Consider the following 12574-nt stretch of genomic DNA (forward strand, 5'->3'; position numbering starts at 1 on the left):
ACTCAGAAAAAGGATCATTTAAAAGCAGGGCTGAAAGGTTTGGTCAGAAATAAGTGGATACCTCAACAGTGGACCATCTTACTTTGAGGGGACCACGTGCAGGCATGAACTACAGTTTCAATTCAGTTAACGTTTATCCTAGTTTTAAAAATGTTTAAATGCCAGATGGTATGGAGGCACATTAGTTTTTCAGAGAGGGAAAGTTATGTGTGCAAGTATGTATGTGTTTGAGTAACAGGTATATATGTGTGTGTGTGCGTGTGTGTGTGTGTGTGTGGGGGGGGGCTGGACCGCTGGGCTTGGACGGAGACACCCTCTTCAAATCCCACTCCAGGAAATAGAAGGCGAGTCCGCGGGCGAGTGGCTAGGTCTGTGCCGTGAACGGGAGAATAAACACACTTGGCCGAAGCGGTGAAAGTCTCCCAACTGACGCAGCAGCCCCTAAAGTAACAGCATCGCGAACGCAAGATGTCCGTCGCGGGATTCAAGAAGCAGTTCTACAAAGCCAGCCAGGTAGGCGCGCGAGCTCGGAGTCGCTTGCGTTCGCTAGTTAGCCGACGGCTAACCAGCGGTCTCTCGCCTCGGCGCTGGGTTGTCAAACTGGCCAGCGTTGATACGTGAACGTCCCGTTGTCACAGCTGCCGAAGTCGACGCCGTTAAAGTCGTCTTTCTGAACGGCGACACGCAAACCAAATTCATTTGAACGGTAACAAACGTCAACAGGTTAGTCCGCCGAACCGGGTCCTATTGGGCGAACCGGCGCTCGAGCGTAACTCGTTAGCGCCCGAAGCTAGCTAGCTAGCTTGCGCTTCGAGCGCCGGGGCTCAATCGCCGCTGTGAACGTCCAACCGAACGACCTCCGCTTTTATGGCGCGTTTATCGCATTAAAATGAAAGCGCCCACAGATAGGGAAGGGAAGGACAACAGAAAACGGACTAAACTGTAACTTTAGCCACTTAGCTGTACGACGTCCTCCTAGTTTTGATGGGGGTTTCAAACTTTCCCGTTGAATCCACATCACCTGTGTGCCGCCCGGCTTCTAACGTTTGGCCCCGGTGCAGGTTTCGCTGCCGAGTAGGTTGAATTCAGGCACAATCTGCTTTTATACCGTAACATCACCGGGAGCGCGTGACTGAAACTGATAGGCTAACCTTATTAAACACTGAACTAATGGCGATTTGATATCACTTCATTTAAGCGTGGCTTGTCAGGTTCACTCATTGATGTGTGTGTTTGTTTGTTTGGCTCGAACAGCTGGATTCCATGAGTGGAACCGACTCGCAAAAGAGATGCGTTGCTTTTATTATCAGGATGTTGGCGCCTCAGTGTGTATGGGGGGGGGGGGATTGTTTGTGTAGATAGATGATGGAAAGAAAGAAACAAACAAACCTTCTGATCCCCATAGGGAAATGGTCTCACACCAGAGCAGGACAGTACACAGTAACCGGGCAAAAAACACAAAACACATAAAATAGGACAATAGAATATTGGTGAAGTAATATACATATGTTTGAAAAGTGCTATTTGACCTGGATGCTATCATTTATCAGCCAGACTAATCACATTAGTGCTCCTTTATGACATGCAGAACTGAGCTGTCAGCAAGAGGAACAACTACTTCTCTGCCAAAATGACATGTATCCATTTTGGAAGATAATCATGTTGTCAGGTATTCAGTACTTCTCTAATATAAGAGATCAAATTGATGAAGGCGTCCTTTTTTTATACCTGCTACTCTTTAGGGAGTGCATTTAGTAGTTTTTGCTTTTTTGTCTTTATGCGTGCTCGATAATCCAGGTAAGGAAATCACATAAAGTTGAATCAGTTCACCTGGACATGTTTATTGAGAGAAACGTTTCAAAACTTACCTAAGTGACCTACCTCTTCAGTCTTCTCCAGTGGAGACTGATCTCACACCAGAGCAAGACAGTACACAGTAACCGGGCAAAAAACACAAACACATAAAATAGGACAATAGAATATTGGTGAAGTAATATACATATGTTTGAAAAGTGCTATTTGACCTGGATGCTATCATTTATCAGCCAGACTAATCACATTAGTGCTCCTTTATGACATGCAGAACTGAGCTGTCAGCAAGAGGAACAACTACTTCTCTGCCAAAATGACATGTATCCATTTTGGAAGATAATCATGTTGTCAGGTATTCAGTACTTCTCTAATATAAGAGATCAACTTGATGAAGGTGTCCTTTTTTTAACCTGCTACTCTTTAGGGAGTGCATTTAGTAGTTTTCGCTTTTTTGTTTTTATGCGTGCTCGATAATCCAGGTAAGGAAATCACATAAAGTTGAATCAGTTCACCTGGACATGTTTATTGAGAGAAACGTTTCAAAACTTACCTAAGTGACCTACCTCTTCAGTCTTCTCCAGTGGAGACTGAAGAAGACTCTTAGATGAGTGATGAAACATTTCTCTCAATAAATGTTGTGTCCAGATGAACTGATTCAACTTGGTGATTTTTGCTTTTTTTATTTTGTGTTGCCAAGTTTGTTTTTTTTTCTCTCACAGTAGGTCTCACCTTTCCAGTCATAGTAATCTCATCCTGAAATGAAACTCTCTAAATGTTCTCTAATTTCGCAGACTGATGTAGATGTTATATAAGCTACACCTTTTGCTATAAGCTGGAGAACAATAAGCACAATCTAGGTCAACACTGATGCAAGATTTTAGCTGATAGGTTTTAGTAACTGCAGCAGTAATTTTCATAGAAGAGGGCTTTGACAATTTACACTTTACTTGAATGTGCTCCAACAATACATTTATAATAACACAATTTCTGATTGCTAGCTGAGCCAGGCATTTACTCATGGGTAAACTATTACTGTAGGGCTCTAAGGTGATCAAAACCAATGCTCAGAAAGTGGTGATCTTAGAAAAGAGATGACATTTGCTGTACAACAAGGATTGCTTTGGCAATATCAATGCACAACATTATCTGTAGAGAGCGCTTTGCTGTGTGGGTGTATGCATCAGAATGGCTCATGGAATCTTTGCTATGCTACCACTGTGCCCAAACAAGATTCCTGTCCTTTATTAAGCTTTTGCAAACGGATTTAGTCAGTTAAGCCAGGTTAAAAGTAATGAAAATAACAATAAGAAAAGTACCCAAATCCTTTTCTGCATTTATCTCCCTGTTAACTTTAATTGTGACTTCTGTGCTTGCTTAAACTGATGATACAGGTTCTCCACAGTATCGCAATACAGTGCAACTGTACTACCCTATCCAGTGTAAAACCCTATTGTGTAGGATAATTTGCACCATAATCGCACTGACAGTACAAACAAGTGCTGCAGCTTGTCATTCAGGGTTTAGTAAGAAAACAAGGTGGAGGTTTGTCTGTTGCGTAAGCCCAGTAGAAAAACCAAGGCTCAAAATATTTGTACCTTAAGTGCGTGTGCTGTGTACTGATCTGATCGTGTTTGTCTATATCGTGTTATGTTTTGTGGTTGTAAAACAGACTGAACCCATCCATTGCTCCGCTCCATTTCTACTACTGATGAAGGCCTTGAAAATCCTATTTCCCCAACAGTTGGGCCTTGAAATCGGTTATTTCAGTTGTGGTTGAAGACAGAGAGAGACAGAGAGTCAACTTCTCACTGCCTAGATAGATTGCGCCCTTGGTGACAAAAAGATTTGCAAGAATTTTCATTTGAAAGCACTATTACTTAGCTATGGTATAGGTAAAAAAACAAACAGAGGTCATAATTAAGGGGTCTTTGGTATGGGATGCACCCTACCACCAGCTGGCCATTCCTTGACATATTGGGCGTTGTCTGAGCCACACATGTTTGTATTTTCCCCCCATGAACAGCATACTGCCTAGCTTGTCTGCTCTACAGACTAGAGATTGATTTGCCCATCTGGTCACAGGTGCAATGTACAGTGTTGAGCTGACAGCTGCACCGAGTGAAAGCAAGTGAGAATGCACACACACAATAAGATGCTCTGTTTGGTTTGCCTGGCAACCAAACAGGAATTTAGAGTTAGCTTTTGGCCCTACATGAGAGATGGATTGCATGTATGAAGGATGATGATCGTGTGTGTGTGTGTGTGTGTGTGTGTGTGTGTGTGCGTGTGTGCGAGTGAGCGACTCAGTGTTAGTGTGTGAAGTTGTGGTGTAGGAAACTGTGACATGTGTGCTTAGTTAATGGAATATAGGCTATTCAAGGGAAGCAGGAAAACCCATAGTGGAATTCCTGATGGAATTTGCATTTTCATTACTGTGGAAAGTCCACGCTCCAGTAGGCTAGTTCCCTAAATGCAGACTGAGTACTGCCAAGGGTTCCTCCACTCATGGAAAATCTAAAGTCACATCTTGGATACCTTGATCAAACCTGGAAAAGAAAAATCTGGATGATATCCCCTGTACAAAATGCATCTGAAAATGTCATGGGTATTTCTTTATTTTTCATTTCTCTGACCTTATGAGTGTGGAATGTGGAATTATTTAAAAGGATCAGCGAAATTGTGTTTGAAACCTGCAAGTACTCATCTAAGAGAGTCTAGTGAACTTGTAATTCATGCCCTGCTTTCTCTTTTTGCAGCTGGTGAGTGAGAAAGTTGGAGGTGCTGAGGGAACCAAACTGGATGAGGACTTTAGAGATTTGGAGAAGGTGAGTTTTAAGTAACTGTAATTTCTGGGATATGTTAATGTGTTTTGGGTTTTTTTTTCCATATAATTTGGAGTTATGTTCTCATCTACTATGGTACACTTTTTAGATAACACATCTTATTGACTTATTGGCCTTATAGCAACAGTTAGGTAACTCTCTATACCTTTTGCAGAAGACTCACTATTGACCTGTTTAATTTTTTTCATTGTCTACTTGAATATACTGCTCTTTCATGATTTTCTGTTGTGTCGTGTGTTCTATGTAAACAAGCAAACAGGAATCTATGAACTTGATTTATGTAAACATACTCTAATCTGTATATATTGCTATAATTACATCAATTTTTCTCCATTTTATGTTGCCTACATGCTATATAGACTGCAAAAAAAACATGTAGACATGGGAGAGTAAACTGCTTGTCTCTCTGCCCTTTGCCACCAGAAAGCAGATGTCACCAGCAGAGCAGTGGTGGAGGTCATTTCTAAGACAACAGAATATCTCCAGCCCAACCCAGCATCGAGGGCCAAGCTGACCATGCTGAACACAGTGTCCAAAATCCGCGGGCAGGTGAATAGCCCGGGCTACCCCCAGCCCGAGGGCCTCCTCGGGGAGTGCATGACCAAGTATGGACGTGAGATGGGCGAGGACACAAACTTTGGTAAGACAGGCCGGAGAATAAAGAGGGAGTGAAAAAGAGAATTGGGAAAGGAGTAGATGTATCATGGTGAATAGATGGGTGGACAGGCTGGAAACAGGAAGTTGGGAGCCAGAGAGAATGTTGAAATAAATAGATACAGGACTGAAAATTAAAGATAGGCTCATGGAAAAGGCATTATTGGCAAAGCATGGGTGAGTATGTATGTTCATGAGGTGTACATTTTATGCAAGTATAGGGAGAGTGTCTGTCTTAATATGTCTTGCTCTGTTTTATCACCTCTCTCTTATAAGCCCACGCATCATTAACATGCATCACTGTTGCCCATAATGCATAATTTTGTGTGTGTTTGTGTGTGTGTGTGTGTGTGTGTGTGTGTGTGCGCGCGCGCGTGCGCTGCTTGCAGGTGGGGCTTTAGTTGATGTAGGAGAGTCAATGAAGAGGTTGGCAGAGGTCAAGGACTCTCTGGATATTGATGTTAAGCAAAACTTTATCGACCCGCTGCAGGCAGTCGCTGAAAAGGACGTCAAAGACATCCAGGTAGAATAGAGAGACGGTACTCTTCTCTACGCACCCAAGCCAGTTACAGTGCTGTGAGCTATTTACAGTAGTATGCTCAAATGAAAAATCCTTGCAGTTTACATCAGAATCGGAAATTCTTTTATTGCCATGTGCATATAATGCACTAGGAATTTAGCTTGGTTTTGTTGGTACAGAGAATGAAATAAGTATATAAAAAACATATTCACACACACACACACACATAGATAACAGATCTTAGTACATCAAATGTAAATTGAGTTTAGTAGTGTGTACATGATGGAATTGACTGACCCATTTGTACAAGTACTGTCACACAAAAAAAATGTAATAAATGAAAATTCAATGAAATGTCACCCAGAGCGCTCTCCCCTTTTGACCTCATCAGCACCACCTGAAGAAGCTGGAGGGGCGACGTCTGGATTATGATTACAAGAAGAAACGTCAGGGTAAGATAGCCGATGAGGAGCTCAGGCAGGCCTTGGAGAAGTTTCACGAATCCAAGGAGCTGGCCGAGCGCTCCATGCACAACCTGCTTGAGACGGACGTGAGTATGCAACACACCGCCATGGAAGCAGTTACCCACATCCCCCATGAAGCGAGCCTCTATGGCCTTGTTTATACTACAGCAGTAAATGGTAGACACGTTATACTTGTTGTCGACACACTGAAACATGCCAGTTTTTTTAAGTGATAGACTTAGAAATAAATAGTACACACATTATACTTGTTGTTGACACAGTAAAACATGCCAGTTTTTTTTAAAGCGGTATCCACTTATGAGCAGTGCATGCTTGACTGAGTGGTAGGTTTATTAAATTTTACATCCATTACCCCCTCCCACTTCTAGACTAGAATTCAATTATTGTCTTACTCTAGAGGTTTCTTAAAGGGAGTTGCAATCTTTAATTCAACTCCCTTTTAATATTTGTGTATAATCTGAAGCGTTGATGGGTATTTTGGGAAAGGCATGTGACCAGCTGCCCACAGCTACAGAGCTAAAGTCACTTGATTATATAACGTCTAGAAGGACAGTGTGTCTCATTTAACACATCTAGCTTGCTGTGTTGTGAACCTGTCAGACTTGTTTTGTCTTTACCCATTTCATTCCCAACCCAATGAGGCGACCCAGATCTGTCACGGTGACAATAAGATTCTATAATGGAATACAGGAAGGCCTGGAGGGGGCGGGGGCAGAGGCAATTGGGAAACTCAGTTGTTAAATACCAGTTTGATATAACTGATAAAGAACGCATGGTTTGCCAGATGCTGTTGTGAGAAGTGGAACTTGTGTTTGACATCAAAAATCTAAAATTGTGTGTGTGTGTGTACGTTTTTTTTTTTTTTGCACTTGCAGGTAGAGCAGGTGTGTCAGCTGTCCTCTCTAGTGGAATCTCAGCTGCAGTACCACAAGCAAGCTGTACAGATCTTGGATGAGCTGATGGAAAAACTCAAGGAGAGGTCAGCCACACGACTATGTTGGTGCAAGTGTATAAACATGGCTTTAGTAGACCAACACTGTCAATTAGCCAATGAATAGGAATGGATCTAATAGAGTATATCTGTGCCAGTACAAACTCTGAGTATTGAATCTGAAGTAGCAGCTTAGGTCAACCATAAATCCATCATTATTTGTACTCAGTAATGTAAATTTAGACCATTAGCTTTGGATCTTGATGTGGATTTTGACATATTTGTGGTACACGTTATTAGATTTTGATATCTGGGAAACCTCTATCATCTGGATTAGTATGTGAGGTAAGACAGGCATTTGTTTCCAATTGAATTTTTTTGTGTGTGTGTGCAGGGTGAACGAAGCCCAGTCTCGTCCAAGGCGTGAATACACCCCAAAACCCAAATCCTCCTTTGACTTTGGAGAGGCAGAACACTCCAATGGAGGATACACACCTGCCTCAGGCAACCCCCCAGCCTACTCCGCTGGTAAGCCTAGAGCTGTTGTATCACTCTCTTCTTAAGCTACCTAAGTTTGTGTGTGTGTGTGTGAGAGAGAGTGTTTGCTTGTAAACAGGCATGTGTGCAAAATATCTTACACATACTTTGTGCTGATGTACCTCTTTCCTCTCATAACGGAACTAGCCTCAGAACTATATCCTGGTCCGTCATTCAACAGAACGTCGATCAAGAGCAGAGCGCGTGAGTGTGACAGATGGAGACAGGGTGGTATTAGCATGGGAGTCGAGCAACTCGCTTAAATTGCACTAACGCTGTGTGATGCAAACCTGCGTGGTGAAAGTGTCTCCCAGTAATGTCAGTCAATGGTGTTTTGTCAAGTTCACTAATCCTCTCATCTGCCAGGTCCCCCAGGGGAAGATAAGGGGGTAAGAGGTGGACCTTACCCTGATCACAGCTACATAGTGTTAATACATTTAGCACTTAACAAATTATCCCCCATCTTGGCTCTGAATGTTTCTCAGTCATGACATTTTAATCACCATTTCTTGGCGCAACGTTAAATTCCGTACTAAACTAAATGACCCCTTTGCTGCTCAACAGTGTGCATCTCTCACTGTCAATCTGCTCAATAGTGGACCAAACGTCTGAGCCTCAAGATCAACGGACAACAGTCATTTGGTTTACATTTCATTCATATTTCAGGGATTGAATTGGAATTACTCGGTCAAAAAGGGGGCAAAACACTTATCTGAAAAATAATTCTGATAATGGACCGAATATCAATAGCTCCCCTGAGCTCGTACCTTTTTCCTAAGCTCACTTGTCAGTTCATTCAGGCATCTAGTAAAAGTCTTGGTTCTGATGCAAAAGCTTGTATTCATAGCAGGAGGAAAAAGCACGAATATATGTGCTATTTTAAAACACCCAACTGTTGATCTTGAGATTCAGAAGGATTCTTCCACCTCATCACATCTGCATTTGTCATTAACTCATCAGTGTCCAGACAGAGGGAATCTCTTGGACTGCTGTCTCGGAGTCCTGTAGGCCTACTTATACAATACAATACAAGCAATTTTATTAATCCCGCTCGGGGCAATACTTGGAAACCGTACTTGTGACCTGCTGGAAATCAAATCTCGCTGAAGGAGAATATACTAATCTTGTCAAAGGGAAACACTACCACTCTGTGAATCAATCCCTTCCCCCTGTTCTCTCCTTATCTCATTTTAATATAATTAAAATGACCTTGTTTGATCTCTCTCTCTCTCTCTCTCTCTCTCTCTCTCTCTCTCTCTCTCTCTCTCTCTCTCTCTCTCTCTCTCTCTCTCTCTCTCTCTCTCTCCCCCCCCCAGCTGAGCCATGCTGTAAGGCATTGTATGACTTTGACCCAGAGAACGAGGGAGAGCTGGGCTTCCATGAGGGCGACATCATCACCTTGACCAATCAGATTGATGAGAACTGGTTTGAGGGGAGCCTTCGAGGCCGATCAGGGTACTTCCCCAACAACTACGTGGAGGTGGTGGTGCCGCTGTCACACTGAAATAAGAAAAGGGGGACAGGAGGATGAATGGGGTGATGATGATGATGATGATGGCGATGCTTCCAGCCAGCATGTTTCTCAATAGTTATGTAAGAGGTATCCTCTTTATTGTACCTAAACATAAAACATCTATAGACAGGGACTTCATTTCTTCTGTCTTCTGGCCATTGAACTGGGGAAAAAATGAGCCACTATTGGGATTCTCTTTTTTTTTTGAGGGAGAAAGGGGGAGTGAAGGGATTTTCAATTAGAAAAAGTTTGGCATATTTGGATGCATATTGATTATACCCCTGGGTCTTCGTGTTCATTGTCCATGCACCTGTGCACTTTCTACGCCACACCTCTCACTGGGACTCATGAAGAAGGGCTATAAACTAATCTTTCATTACATGCGATATGCTGTATCCATGTATAGTAAGAAAATGCTTCAACCTGATACTGTTGTTGCATCCTTTTATAGACAGGACATGGCCTATATATTGTCCCTGCTACGCTTAATCGTAACCCATTGTTCATCTTGGTACTACACACATACATCCATGAACATTGTGCTTCTACACTCCTGCATTTCCTGCCTTTCCCTTCCTTGCCGCTGTGCCCTGGTATTGTCATCATAGATGAGTTGGCGTTAATATGGAGGACTGGCTTCCTTCTGACTGTTTGCAGCTATCCTTTGCTGCCATCTGGTGGTAGTACATATCAGTTTTTGGTTATTTCCTTGGACTGGAGCTTGTTTGATTTACCCGTCATCTCGAATCCATTGCATGTCTCTTCTTGTCTTAGTTGCATGGGGAGATGCGACACTTGAAGGCTTTAAAATGCTGTGCAACAGTCTTCTCTCTGCAACCAGTCAGTGGACAAAAATAATTGCATTGGTGACTTTTTTTATAATATCGTTAACTAATTCTGGTCAGGGACACTATGAAATAATTTCAGGGACACTAAGGAATATTTCACAGACACTAAGTTTATTTTTTAACTGAAATGTTGTTTTGAGAGGTAGTCGGTGCTGGTTGTATCAGTGTTTCTGCTTACTGTTGCAAAGACTGATTCTGATTTTAGCTCCGGTTCTATTGCGTTCCACTTTCTTCAACCTTCTGTCTTCGAGCTGAAGAAAAAGAGATGTTAAATTGTATTAGGAGCACATTTATTCTAAAATTGCATTGGGAGCACAATGATGATCACTGCAATTTCCAAATCGTAAAACCCTGCTTTTTGTCAGTTTTCCATGTGTTTCACACACATTTCTGTTTCTCCGAATCCCATTGATCCAAACCAGGATGGTGGGTAGAGGAGCTCATTGATAATAACTACTCTGGTAAACACTAATTTTGTTCAGTTTTTCAAGTTGTGGAAAAACAAATGGACAAATATGTAGAAATGGCATTGTCTTGATGTATTACAATTGATCTCAGAAAACAAAGTAAAATGTGATTTCTGACATTTTTGTGCAGCATGAAGCCAAAGCCATAGATACACAGCCTTGGATTCCTCTGTTTTCTCAGCCTTTTTGGACACTGCTGGCAGTGTCACTGAAATGTTTGTATAGGCACTCACTCGACTGTTTACTAATGCTCATTGTGACTGTGAACACATTTTCAGTGCTATTTTGGTAATCACGCAGACAAAAACACTTTGGTTCTGATTGTCATCATTTACCTCCCCATGCTGCTCAACCCCATTAATTAAGAGCTAGAAAATTCATTTGACGTGGATCGGTTCATGGCATTGTACCTGCATGAATTCTCAGGCTGAAACTGAGCTGTGGACCTGACGCCGTCTCCCTGCCATTGTGCACAGACCTCAGTAACTGCCTCTGGTTTCAGTTTCATCTAAGCCTATTACAGAGAGACTAAACTGTAGAAGATTGCGCTGCTCAAAAAAAACATCGGCTATCTCCTCCTGTCATGGTTCCCTTATTAGACCACCGCCCTCCCCCCGGTCATCTCTCGGTGTCTCTATTTGGACTGGAAGTGGAACAGACAGGCCTTTTCAGTGGGGAAAGGGCACACACCGCAGTGGATTATGCCTCCACCCTTCTTTATTCACCACCTGCCCTCTGCATCCAGCCCCCACCCCACCCCCCCGACCCCGCTCATTCTCTACCCCATTGCAATCCCAGGGTGCCCCCTTTCTGTATATCCTCCCTCCCTGGAAACATCTTCTCATCGCTAACGTAGTGTGCGACCTGGTTGTAATGACTGCATGTCTTGAGTCTTATTCTTGTTAGTTGAGGGGTCACAGGGTTCGACTGTACTCTGTAAATGACTGATGTGGTGATCAGGTGTGGGTTAACGCCCCTCATTAGATTAAATCAAAGGGCTGTAGTTTTGAAAGGGGGTGTGTGCGAGGGTATGGGGCTCAGGTTGGGCTATTACACACCTCATATAACATTGATGATGGATGATGTCAAGTAACAAAGGGCTACGATCAATTCTTTTAGTGCCGCTGCCACAGCAGAAATAGATATCTTACTGCTGTGGCAGTATAAACTATTAAGTCATTTTTACACTACATTGTATGGTGGGGTCTGTTTTATTTTACTTTTTACACCAGTGTCTCATAAATCTTGTTTCCTCAAATGAAGTATTATCAACCTATAAAGCTTTATTTTAATATGCAGAATCTAAATTGAATTTTCAATGTAAAGACATTACTGCTATGCATGTGTTTTCCTTATGGCCTCGTTCTTTGTCTTAAGCAATGCCTTGTTATTGTAACTGTGACACTCTGGGGAGACTAACGTTGGATTATCCTGGATTATCTTTAGGGTATATGGATTGTCTCTATTATCTCCTGCGTTTATACATAAGCTTTAATGTATTTTGTAATTTTTTTCTTACAATGTAAAGGGTAAAGGATGCTGTTAATTTGCTTTTCCAATAAATATGAAGGAAAATGGTCTTACATTTGTTTTTCTTTGGCAATCTTCACAGCTGGATGGGTAATGCTTTGTCACCTAAAAATTGAAATATTTGCATGTGAGGTTTTGGTGCTCAACGTAATACCCTGTCCTGAGCTGTGATTACAGCAGACCTTTATGTGCATCCCCGTGTTTAAATGTATTTTTTAAGACCTTGTTTTACGTGCATGACGCAAGTCACCCCATTAAACCAGCCATCCACACATCCATCCATTCATACACCCTCTTGCCTCCCGTGTAACTTTTGCTCGCTTAAAAAAGCCTAATGTTCAGAACCCCGTGGTCCCGCGCGGACCACGCGTTAATCCGCGCATCCCCTCTGGGTGACGGGCGGATGGAGCAGGAGCCTCCATCAGACAGCTGTG

The 12574-nt window shown here is 42.5% G+C and overlaps 1 protein-coding gene across 2 annotated transcripts; it reads left to right on the forward strand.

Annotated features, from left to right (window-relative positions):
• Positions 1–345: 345 nt before the first annotated feature.
• LOC130123492 (endophilin-A2-like) lies at positions 346–12184 on the forward strand. 2 transcript variants are annotated; one of them, XM_056292666.1, is made up of 9 exons: positions 346–513; positions 4569–4637; positions 5079–5295; positions 5699–5832; positions 6221–6379; positions 7190–7293; positions 7640–7773; positions 7930–7986; positions 9099–12184. In XM_056292666.1, exons 1-9 carry the CDS (start codon positions 469–471, stop codon positions 9284–9286), a joined length of 1107 nt encoding a protein of 368 aa, XP_056148641.1. In that variant the 5' UTR covers positions 346–468; the 3' UTR covers positions 9287–12184. The 2 variants fall into 2 exon arrangements, with proteins under 2 accessions (XP_056148641.1, XP_056148642.1); XM_056292667.1 differs by lacking the exon at positions 7930–7986.
• The last annotated feature ends 390 nt before the right edge of the window (positions 12185–12574 follow it).

This window comes from Lampris incognitus, chromosome 14, assembly GCF_029633865.1.
Source record: "Lampris incognitus isolate fLamInc1 chromosome 14, fLamInc1.hap2, whole genome shotgun sequence".
Classification (NCBI taxonomy): Eukaryota; Metazoa; Chordata; class Actinopteri; order Lampriformes; family Lampridae; genus Lampris; species Lampris incognitus.